The sequence below is a fragment of the Phoenix dactylifera genome, chromosome 14 (genome assembly GCF_009389715.1).
Source record: "Phoenix dactylifera cultivar Barhee BC4 chromosome 14, palm_55x_up_171113_PBpolish2nd_filt_p, whole genome shotgun sequence".
In the NCBI taxonomy this organism is placed as follows: Eukaryota; Viridiplantae; Streptophyta; class Magnoliopsida; order Arecales; family Arecaceae; genus Phoenix; species Phoenix dactylifera.
The window spans coordinates 7,588,031-7,599,455 of record NC_052405.1 but is presented as its reverse complement, the minus strand read 5'-3'; the positions used below and the strand labels follow the sequence as shown (position 1 = coordinate 7,599,455).

Genomic DNA, 11,425 nt, shown 5'->3' with positions numbered 1-11,425 from the left:
AAATATGAAAACCTATCTTAACGCCACACACCTCTTCAGATCAGCCCATAAACTGTAAAAACTTGACATCCCAAAAGCTCTTGTAACTTGGGGAAGAGGAAGGTTTGTAAACCAAAACGGTTTATGCAACAAATAATACATACAAGGTGTCTTGGAATATTTATATCGAAATAAGTTTTTACCTGCTGACTTATTCAGAACAGCTGGAAACAGCCCCACAGTGGTGCTGTTGAAAATTAATTAATCTATAACCAATTTCTGCACTTCCAATAATTTACAATATCAAGCATGCCTTCTTTGATTTAGGCATTGAGATTTGAGGCCTCTTTCCTTTGCCTTTTTAACAGAAAGCAAGCTCGATGGTATCATGCACATTGATTAAGCAGCATCCTAATTAGTAATGCATTGCCAAACAACTGCCCAATCCCGTTAGCAGCAACACGGTAGACAAATGACCCTTATCATTTGGTACAGATCATCTCAAGCGAAGAGTCTCAGGCGCGTACTTATGGGTGCCCGGCATAAGGGGCATGTCGATAATGTTGCACCACAATCCTTGCAAGTCTTAACAAAGAAAGGAAGAAGTTGCAAAAGTTATGACCTCATTCTAAATAATGAGCTCAAATTAAAAAAGGAAAGACAAATCACCTTTCCAACACAAGCTTCAACAGATAATCTTAGGGCATACACGAAGGGTTTTACTATGATAAAAAGTATAATTTGTACCAATAATTTTCGGGTAAGTTTTTCAAATATGACCTTCAGCTGTCATGCTTCAGCTAAAAAAGAGTAATGTCATGCCTATTTGCCATAAAAGTCTCGGGGCTAAGACTAATGCTGGAACTTGGAAGCAAGTTTAATCACTCCAAGAAATTGGAAGACAAAATAATGAATCGTCTTAAGATTATATGCATGATTGAGCTTGAAAAGGCACACCCACATACACATTAAATGTGGCAGCACCATTTTTCACTAGCATGGCTTGTTATAGAATTATTTTTATTTACATTATTAGTAAAAACATAATATATGAATAAAAAGGCTTATTGGAATAGTCCAACTTATATAACAAAGTTGAAGTCAGCTTATTACTTGAACCACTAAAATTCCTAAGCCAGACATATATTAGTGAATAATTTATCTAAGCAGGAAAAATCAAATTTTTAACTAGGACCATGGGAATTATCATAGGGTTTGCCACATATAACTCCTAACAGGTTTAAACAGATAATTCCTAACAAAGACTAGACTAATAATAGACAAACAAAGCAATAAATCAGATATTCCATATACGACCGTTATAACTGTAATGCTATTATCTTAGTTGGAAAAAAACTAATTCACAGGTTGTATCAGCAACAAGAATGTTGGGAGATATTCATTATACTAATTTTTCTCATGTTTTATATGGGGAATTCTTGAATTAATACAATATGATGTACCTCCAATAATTGTGAATATAAAGTATAGAAAATTGGCATCGGCATATATTCTAGAGAATATGTACATTCATATATTTCCATCATTACACCATGATAATAATAAGGTAAGATTCAATATAATATGTTGCTCTTCTTATAATTACATATCTATTATATAGAAAATGTTTATTATATAATACTGAATTATTATTTGATACTTCTCAGGTTTTGTCATTTTTGCAGAATCTGGAGAGCTTTGTTATTGTCTGAATAGCATCAATTTTTTGTTTCAAGCATATGTAGCAAACAAATAAACTAGTGGCTTCATCATCATTCATCACAAATTCTATGACGCTTCAACAAGATGCAGGCAGGTCATGTGATGCTGGTTAAATAGAACAGTAATAAAAAACACCTAACTTCAGGTTTATGATACCAATGCCCTGTAATGCTATTCAAAGTTTCCAACTTCTTGAAATATAATGATTCAACTTTTCACCTAAAAAAAAATAAAGTAGATGGAATTTAGGTTCTAGTTGAAAACTAGATGATTGTTCTCAAATATTGTGGACTATTATACCAGGTCTCAACTGCTTCAGCATCGCAAGCAAATTATATTTTGAACACCTAGAATGATCCAGCATAAAGTATCTCCACCTTTAAGTAAATTAAATAAATTGATGCCACACCATCCTTCATTTATGTGATTTGTTTAGACATGTAGGTTGAGGTAAAGCTTACCAAATGACCACATCCGAATGCCATATCCTTTGGATTTGTCAAGCAAATAGGGCAGGCCTTGAAAAGCAGCAAATATTTGTTAAGGCAGTTAACCATTTGAAAACCAAAAAGGGCGTATGGATGGGAAGAAAACCCTACCTGCTCTACTGGAGCATTGTAACCAGTAGACTGGGAGGTTTCTGGCCAATGATAAGAATTTCTTGCATTATCATGTTCAATTACAGCACTTGGAGGAGGAAGAATCTTAGGGGCATCTATCTTATCCCTTTGCTTTCTGTGAGAGAGCAGAAGCTTGGTATTAGAAACTCCCAGATCATTGACAGAGTCTGGCAACACCATACAACTATCAGTATAGAATGTTCCCCAGACTTACTCTGTGGGTTGGAGGCGTTGTGTGGCTTTATATTGCAAGGGAATTTCCATCAGTGCCGCAAGTGCAAATGCTGCTTCTTTCTTTGATATTTCCATGTTTGAGGACATGATATTCGTGAAGTTCACAAACTGAAATGACCAAAGTTCGAATCAGAAGAGGGAACAAAGAATATGCAGCCCCTTTCCACATTCACATAAGTATACTGAAAAGACAACAATCATTGAAAATGCATTAGTGAAATAAGTAAATAACAAAAGGAGCAAAATACCGATGAGGTTCTATTCTGAAATAATTTACTTAGGAAATATATTGAAGTTTTGTATGTTACAGATGATGAATGACAATGGTCAGCTTGAATTCCCTTTATCACAAAATGTGGCCATTTTATTTTTCCTTCAGGAAGAAATAAGTCAGCACTACTTGTAGATGGCAACACAAAACAAACTTTAGCAGATGAATTCATTGCTCATCAACTTTTGATCTATTTACTGCTCACAGGCAGGGTAACTGGGAAAGATGTGAGACCAGCACTGCAGTGTATGCTCCACCCAAAGTAGCCATTATACCCCAATCATCTGCACACGTGGTCAAAATCTGCCATGTGGGAAATTCAGAGTATCCTAAAGCAGTATGTTTATAGCTAACCCTGTAGAACCTGGGTTTCTGGAAAGCTGCCTTCTTGGATTGACTTCGTACTCTAAATCTAACAGGATCGGTTTCATTCAGAAAACATTATGCCATTTACATTTTAGAAGTTGCTGGAACTCTTACAAATCTATGTTGATGGAACAAACATATCACATTTCTTTTCTTTTCCTTTAAGACTCACAAAATAAGTTTGTCTTTTGTTATATTAATTCATACCACCATTTCCTGCATCCCACTTCCTAAATCTATGGTTCTAACTTATCATACTCCAACCCAGCTTTCAGTTGGTAGCACGGGCAGTTCTCAGTTTCCATGGCAGATTTCAGCTCCTATATACAATTTACTAGGCAAGTCATTGTCTTCAAGGTGCCTAGCTTCCTTGATATCCAACTGGTCAGGTGCTGTCTAAAATAATTTTCAGGATCACACTTCTATATATACTGGGGGCAGGAGCAGACAGGATTTGTGAGATCCATTCCAATTCCTCATAAAGATTTAAACAATAAAAAGGTAAAATTTTTGAATTTTTTTAAGCATAATCTAACTTCTTATAAATCTTGAAAGTTGATGACCATCAATAAAGCATACAGATTCAGCTTCCACAATATGCTGGTCCTATAGCTTTATTGGTTAGAGCATTAAAAAAGTGATTTAAACAACAGGATTTAAGCCTCACAGCAACCAACAATTATATCATAATTTTATCATTAAGTTGGTATGTCTTGTTTTCACCTCCTATAAGTCCATGATCCAAACAGTACATGCACATATCCATTATAGGCTCCATGAATAAAGGAACATATTGAAGAATGAAATAAGTAATGGTCATAGTATAGGCGACTAATCTATGCAGATGGGTGGCAAAAGCATTGCAATTATACAAGGCTATAAGCACTAAGTCAATGCCTTGGCAGATATTGTTTAAGAAATTAAAAAAACTATGAAAAAACATGAACCTAAGAAATGGAAAATTGAAAATAAGGAAAAAATGTTTCTTAAAGTTGATGAAAACAATTTTTTTTTTCTTTTGTCTCTTAATCTTTGCAAAAATTGCTCAAGTTATATATTGCTCAACTTCATGGCAGAAACTTGGACCAGTTCTTTAACATTTTTCCTTGAGCTCTATACTGTTCTTCTTTCCAACAAAGTGATAGTGTGGTTTACAGTACTTGTTATAGATGGGTTTTTTTTTCAAAAAAAATACTGCCTTTGTTCGTATGTATGGGAACCAAATTAGTTCTTTAGTCATTTGATATTAGCCTGATTTTAAATATCTCACTCAATAACCTAGCTAATGAAATCAATCTAATTTCTCCTATGTTTGTTCATGCCTCAGTTGGTATTTTATCCAACCCTAATACCCAACCCTTTTGCTTCATTTCTCAAAGTCATCTCTAATTTGGAATTTGAAGTGAACCTCCCCAACTCCAAAAAGAAAAAGAAAAGAAAAAAAAAGGTGACTCCCTCACTCCTCAACCATGGCCCTTCCCAAAAGAATTCCTTTTGTAGAACCTCTATTCAAAAATGAAAGCTTTCCATCTTTATTTAGTTTTTCTATCTTTAACAAATCAAATTACCCTCGCTCTTAATGCATCTAATGCATACAACTTTTCCTCCCCTCATCCTAGCTAATTTATAATTCTTTCTTGTTCTCTTCTAGAAGACAATTCAATATTTATGTTCATTGCAATATTGTACAAACGACTGGATAACTGTGTAACTAGTGAAATAATGAGGTAATCTCCTCATATAAAAGCAAGTGAGGTTCTTTTACAAAATAATTGTTCATTTCATGCACTTTTTATAACAACATAAACACCCTTCTTTTTCTTGGCTTTAAACACGAGAGGATTCTTGGTCATATGGTTGGTAAGCATTGACTTCTGTAAGCATAATGTATATCCAGCAGACTGATAGCCAGCAAAGCAGTATGTTTAACATAAGAACATCCGTAAACTCAATATTTTTATAGTTAAAAAAGTTTAACAAGCTACTTGGTATTATCACAAGGAAACTATCAGATGTACAGTTACCTGAAAATTATCAAACGCCCGCTGAGGAATGCAATCATCAAACTGTTGCATCGCATCCCATGGTCCATCACCCACACCAACCATTATGATTGAAAGGGGATAATAGCTGAATGAGCAAAATGCATTAGAATAAAGTATCAGGAGTACAGTATAGAGTTGATGAGCTTATTTCAATGGTTTACCTGGCATCAACTATTGCTTCTATGGTTGCATGTTCTTGTGGACTTGATTTGCCATGTGGTACGTTTGAATTCCTGGTAACCTATACTTGTCAATGAAGCAGAAAATGTAGATATAGTAAGTCAAATGAAAACATCCAATAATGTAAATCTCTTTACCTGCCCATCAGCAATAATGACAAGCACATGGTACTGCCAGTTATTTTTTTCAACAACCTGAATAGCTGCACGGATAACTGGAGCAAATGAGGTTGGGCCTGCAAACCAGGTGCAAGAAAGGATCATGGCATGAATGCCAAACAAATTAGTGATGAAATTGTTGGAGTATAACAGAAAGTCGCAAGTCATCCAAGCATTGTAATTTTTCATACAATTTACAACACTGCTGGATCAACATGGATCACTAGCATAAACTATATACATAAGACAATAAGATAAACGCTTCTGCTGCAAAGAAAAATAACAAGTCAATGTTAATGAATAAAAATATTTACACAATTTTTCTTATAAAAAAACTATCTTCACTGTTAAAACCTAAAAGAGCTCTGCATAACATATTTAAGATAAATTCACCAAGAACATGGAAAAAGTCTTGCACAAATATCAGATAGGATTGAAGTACCGCCTGTTCGTTGTGTGTCGAATGGATGGTTAATATCATGCCTTGGCAATCAAGGTTCAAGATACCAGTATCGAGCCATGTACCAGTTGTGTCTCGGATCAGGACAGAACTGTGATGCTTCCACTCCGACTCTTGGGATGTTATGGTGTCTAGATGCCAACTTTTTATTTTTGTTGTTCAATTTCTTTAAAAACTTTTTCTTATACGAGAATTTGAGTGAATGTCGAAAACCTTTTCTATATGGCCTGATGCGCCGTCCTTCCCATCCTTTATCATCTCCCTTCCTCTCTCGCTCTCTCTCTCGCTCCCCTCTCTCCTCCCCCTTCTCTATTTCTCAGTTAACGTCTGCATTTCCTCCCATGACTAAACCTAAGGGAAGGCGAGTGGACCTCCCCCCTGCCCCCTGCTCTCTATTTCTTGGTCTTTGTCTGCACTATGAGGTAGGTCATGCCTAGTACCAGCCAAACCGACCTTGGTACTCACTGATTCTGACTAGTTTCAGCTGGATGGATAGGATATCTTGGCCCATTAATTAACTAGTGTCCCACAAGTGTCCTGATCTTAGTTTCCGGATATAACAATACAATATTGATGGTACTATCTCATTTAAGCATGATCTAAATCCTTGGTTCCGATACTTGCACGCATCATGACAAATGCTGGCATGCAACTTGTACCATGCCAATGTTATCTGCTTGTAACACACCAACATGATACATACTATGAAATGATGTGCCATGTTGAGCAACACCTAAGTACATCTAGATATGAGTTTCAAGAGTAAGACATATTTTTGTACTTTTTTCTCTTTTTTTGCTGGATTCTTCTAGTTTACATTTCCTTGATTATCTATCTACATTTTATTTCCAGCATACTTTGTCTTATTAAAAATTTTAATTTCCGTTATGTCTTAATTTAGTATTGGCTTATAATTAAGACTCGAAGATGAATATAGTTCTTTATGTATAAACCTTGCCATTCCAAGTCTTGAAATATTTGACAGGTATCTCTTAAGTTTGTGAGTTTAAACTATGTAAATATCAAGGAAGGTAGCCCATCCTGCTAATTGATCTTTAGGTTGCCCCATTGTGATCTACACAGTTCATGGTTTCAAAATATGCAAATGGCCTCTCCACATGCAGGGGTACTACTGCATACATTTGACCCTCCCTAGATCCCATAATAGTGGGAGCCTCATGCACTAGCCCGTCCTTTTTTTTTTCCTCCTAACATGCACTTTCTTGCCCACAGACACAAGGTCTAAGAACTTATAAGAGCACAAACTTTAAAAAGTTAACACCACAAATATGTCGCAAAACTGGAAATAAGAAAGTGCATAGGAATTGGGTGTGATTTTGTGATTCTGCGGGATTTTGAAGCAGGTACATTACCCAAGAAGTTTCTTGCAACTAAGATTGAGTGTCGTTTCTTTGTGCCTATGCTCTTTATATTGTAGTTGTGCTGCACATGACAAATGGTCCACAAAGTCGGGCAATGCATCAAGTCCATGTGGGACCACTTGTAGCACATGACGCCATAGTTGCACAAGTGCACATTAAGCAGTAAGATATATTCTTTGAGATTATTAAACAGTAAGATATCAATTTGTATTTTTATGCCATTTATACTCCATTCTGAATGGTTTTAATTCACATATAAAACCTTCCATAGCAAGTGCTGAATGACTATAAACTATACTTCTACAAATGCTGAATAGTCAATTTATTCCCAAGAGACAGCAATAGAAAGGAAGAAACAATTCAAACCTGACAAGTTTAGGTAAGGAGCAATCTCTCTGTATCGTGCAAGAGCCTCCTCAAAACCATTACAAGGATGGCAATCAGGGTAAAAGCTGAAGACAGAGTGGTCATGTGTCGAAGCTATGAAATTAAAGGTAAATTATGTAAGTAACTAAGAAAAACTAATGGCATGAACAAACCTTCAAATATAATTATGAAAGTAAAAGGAGAAAAGCAACTTACCATCACCAAAACCAAAACATGGTATCAAATTGTCCTCATCAAATGGAGACAATGTACGCCCAATTATTGAAATGGCTTGCTCATAGGGATTAGGTGTATCACCAATAGCATGAAGAGATCTTCTACTAAAAGAATACTTACCTACAACCGGCAGATAATAATGTTACTTTCGCTTAGCTAACAAAAAACAATGAATTCTTTTAAAAGATATCAAAAAACAGAAAACAAAATGGTCTCCACTTTTTGACAGAAATCCATCACATCACCTGTCCATTCGTTGCTTTTTGTGAAGTCAATACCTAGAATTAAATTTGAGGACTCAAGTCCAGCTTCTCTCAATGCAGAAATAACCTGAAAATGAAAAATAAGTTATACATTAAATGTCAAACTAACATTACTATAACCACGTTTTAAAATGTAACAGTTGGGTGCTGGCATGGCAAATCTCAATGTCAATCAATGAATAGTGGTATTTAGAAATGGAATATAAAAGCCAGGTGAATCTTGAACCAGATTTATCTTGAGAATGATTGTTGGAGAACCTGTGCACATAAGCTCATCAACAATGATATGAATGAATCAAAATATTCATACGATCACCACTATGAGGTCGATCAATAATATTTGAGTGAATGCTGATATCTTAGAAGCATTATATTAAAAAGCATAGCAAATCCGTTATGTCTTTATCACTTGCCCTGTGTTAGAAGAAAGATTCTGACCTTCACTTCTCAACTGTGACACAAGGCTGAGGGATTCACCTCCAGAGATGAACCAAAAAAGAACCTTTATAGGTTCTACCTTCTCTTTTTTGATATGTCAAAGTTGCACATTTTCATGCTAAGTGGTGATAACTAGACATATAAGACAACACTGCAAATGATGGCAGCCAAACTTGTACTTTTTCAAAAAAGAATTTTATACAGGAAAAAAATGCATATAAGAAGCATGGGAGAAGACATAAGATACCACAGATAATTGAATCTAATGATGTTTATGATATGTAAAGGTTTCCACTTAAATGGGTTGAAGATGTTTAGGCCTTTGAGACATCGTGAGGACTCATCCTTCATTAAGGAACAACCTATTGATCAGATAATTTCTACTGCTTAAGATAGTCAACCATCTATCAAATTCCTAATTTTTAATCTATCTGAGTTCATAGTTACAGAGTTCTATCAGACTAGAAAGAACATGAAACTGGGCAGATACTAAGCCCAAGTAAATACCTGGTCAAGTGAGCTGAAATTGTCAGGGATAAAGTTTGCTGTTTGCCTATATTCCTTGGAATTCCCAGAAGGAAAAGTAACTTGTTGCCCATGCTTGCGGTGAGATTTTGTATGCCACATATGTAGTGGAGTGTTGAATACCAGAGAAAATATTCTGCAGAAAAATATACAGCAGATGATTTCAGGAAGCTATTGTTGTCATATGACAAAAAAGTCAGCTTAAATGTATAACAACAAACACAGAAATATCAATAACAGTTCAGGTTGCAAGAGGTTACTTTCCTTATTACACTCATCAACATGAAAAAGCCATGCAGCTACGAAGTCCTAATATTATTCTTTTTTTTTATGTAAGTCCTAATATTATTCTTGAATAAATCAAAATTGCACAGGAAGGCATTAGGTAGATGACATAAATCAATAGTAACAAGCTAGCCTTAAGCAAACAATTATCAGTACAAGATTATGACAGTTGAGCATAATTTAACCACTTCTCCAATATTTAGACAGATAATATCCCCACACCGGCCACAGATAATCAGCATCCTGACCAAGCAAAGAAACCAAGATCTTTAATATCAACATTTTCTACTTTTCAAGAACATCATATTGGGAGATGCATCTAAAACCAAGCAATCCTCACCGCCAGATGATAGAATTTGTAAAATTAGGGTTTCCACAAATAAGGATGCTAATTCCACAAAAGTTCCTAGTCCGAGAAAACAATCTCTACACAACGCAATAAACAGTGAAGATAATTGAAATGGTGTCAGTCCATAACTCGCAACCACAGACTCGGCATAAACATTTTCTACTTTTCAAGAACATCATGCCAGTTGGGAGATGCATCTAAAACCAAGCAATCCTCATCGCCAGATGATAGAATTTGTAAATTAGGGTTTCCACAAATAAGGATACTAATTCCACAAAAGTTCTTGGTCCGAGAAAACAATCTCTACACAACGCAATAAACAGTGAAGAGAATTGAAATGGTGCCAATCCATAACTCGCAACCACAGACTCGGCATAATTAAAACACAAGAAATTCATAGCAGTTGAATCCCATCAAACTTTTCAATTTTCTTCGTTTTCAGTTCCCACATATCAAACCGCAGCTACAAATTAATTCCAGCAAATCTGCACCCAATTTTCTTTTTGAACGATTGCTATTAGGGCCGATCAAAATTCGCAGATTCTTTGCCAAAAAGGAACAAGAAAGCATTAATCACCTACGGCGATGAAGGATCGCTGGAATTCAGACACTCACCGATGAAGAAAAAGATGGAGACGAGAGGTTTCAGGCGAAGAAGAATATCTCCTTACCTCAAGAAGAGCAAGTCTTTCTTTCTCCGTCTTTCTTGGTTTCTTGGGTCTTCTGCTATCCCCGTTCCTTAATATGAGAGTCGAAGATGAGAGAGGCGTGCAACTTGGGATTGCTTTTGGATTTCGGACGGGTGAAAAAAAAAACCGTTCTGCTCATCCGAGGTCAAAATAGTGAAACTGAAGTTGCGACAACGTCAGTGCATAACCGCCGTCATAATAGCCTCTTTTTTTTTTTTTCTTCTTCTTTCTTTTTTTTTCCTGAAAAAAAAGAAAAAAAAAAGAGAGGATGAGGAGAACCTCACCCGCATAGCAACCTCCACTGGGCCCCCTCTCCGCTGGAGAGTGTTCGATATAGGTAGAACATTTTTTTTACTCATATCCTCTCCATCTGTGGTAGAGCCCCATCAGCGTGGCAGTCCTATCTTCATGTGAGTACGCCACACCAGTCCACCTAAGTAATGGCAGACCAGATAGCGACTCCATAGGATAAACCAGGCGAGGGGCATCCGGTCTCCATATTTAATCGACGCTCGTGCATTTCGAACCTGAGCCACTCCGATGGAATCAAACCCCGTTTCCACCGTGCTACCACCTCGATGGTTAATAGTCTTTTCCATTCATGGTCATTTTCTCCTTATCTTTTTGTTACAGTAACGGCCTTTGTATACAAAAATAATGATTGCCATTTAGTTTTTTTAATTATTATGTATCTAAATAAGATAAAATTTATACTCAAAATTTATAAAATTTATGCTAGGTCAAGATGGGTCATGTTGGATTTCTGGGACAGTATCTGTGAGCTTGTTTAGATGTTTGCCGCTCTAGTCTGCGGGAATTCTATCGCCTTATCCAAGTTCTAGATTAAAAAAAAAAA

General features: G+C 36.0%; 1 protein-coding gene across 2 annotated transcripts; it reads right to left on the bottom strand.

Annotated features, from left to right (window-relative positions):
• Positions 1-87: 87 nt before the first annotated feature.
• On the bottom strand, positions 88-10,703 carry LOC103701349 (E3 ubiquitin-protein ligase RGLG3-like). Of its 2 annotated transcripts, none has more exons than XM_008783378.4 (12): positions 10,552-10,703; positions 9,229-9,382; positions 8,266-8,350; positions 8,000-8,140; positions 7,784-7,897; positions 5,555-5,652; positions 5,399-5,478; positions 5,217-5,322; positions 2,536-2,663; positions 2,301-2,436; positions 2,163-2,219; positions 88-564 (listed from the first exon to the last, which is right to left on the bottom strand). In XM_008783378.4, the coding sequence occupies exons 2-12, from the start codon at positions 9,346-9,348 to the stop codon at positions 481-483; spliced, it is 1,149 nt and encodes a 382-aa protein (XP_008781600.1). In that variant the 5' UTR covers positions 9,349-9,382; positions 10,552-10,703; the 3' UTR covers positions 88-480. The 2 variants fall into 2 exon arrangements, with proteins under 2 accessions (XP_008781600.1, XP_008781601.1); XM_008783379.4 differs by having other exon boundaries at positions 5,555-5,619.
• Positions 10,704-11,425: the final 722 nt, after the last annotated feature.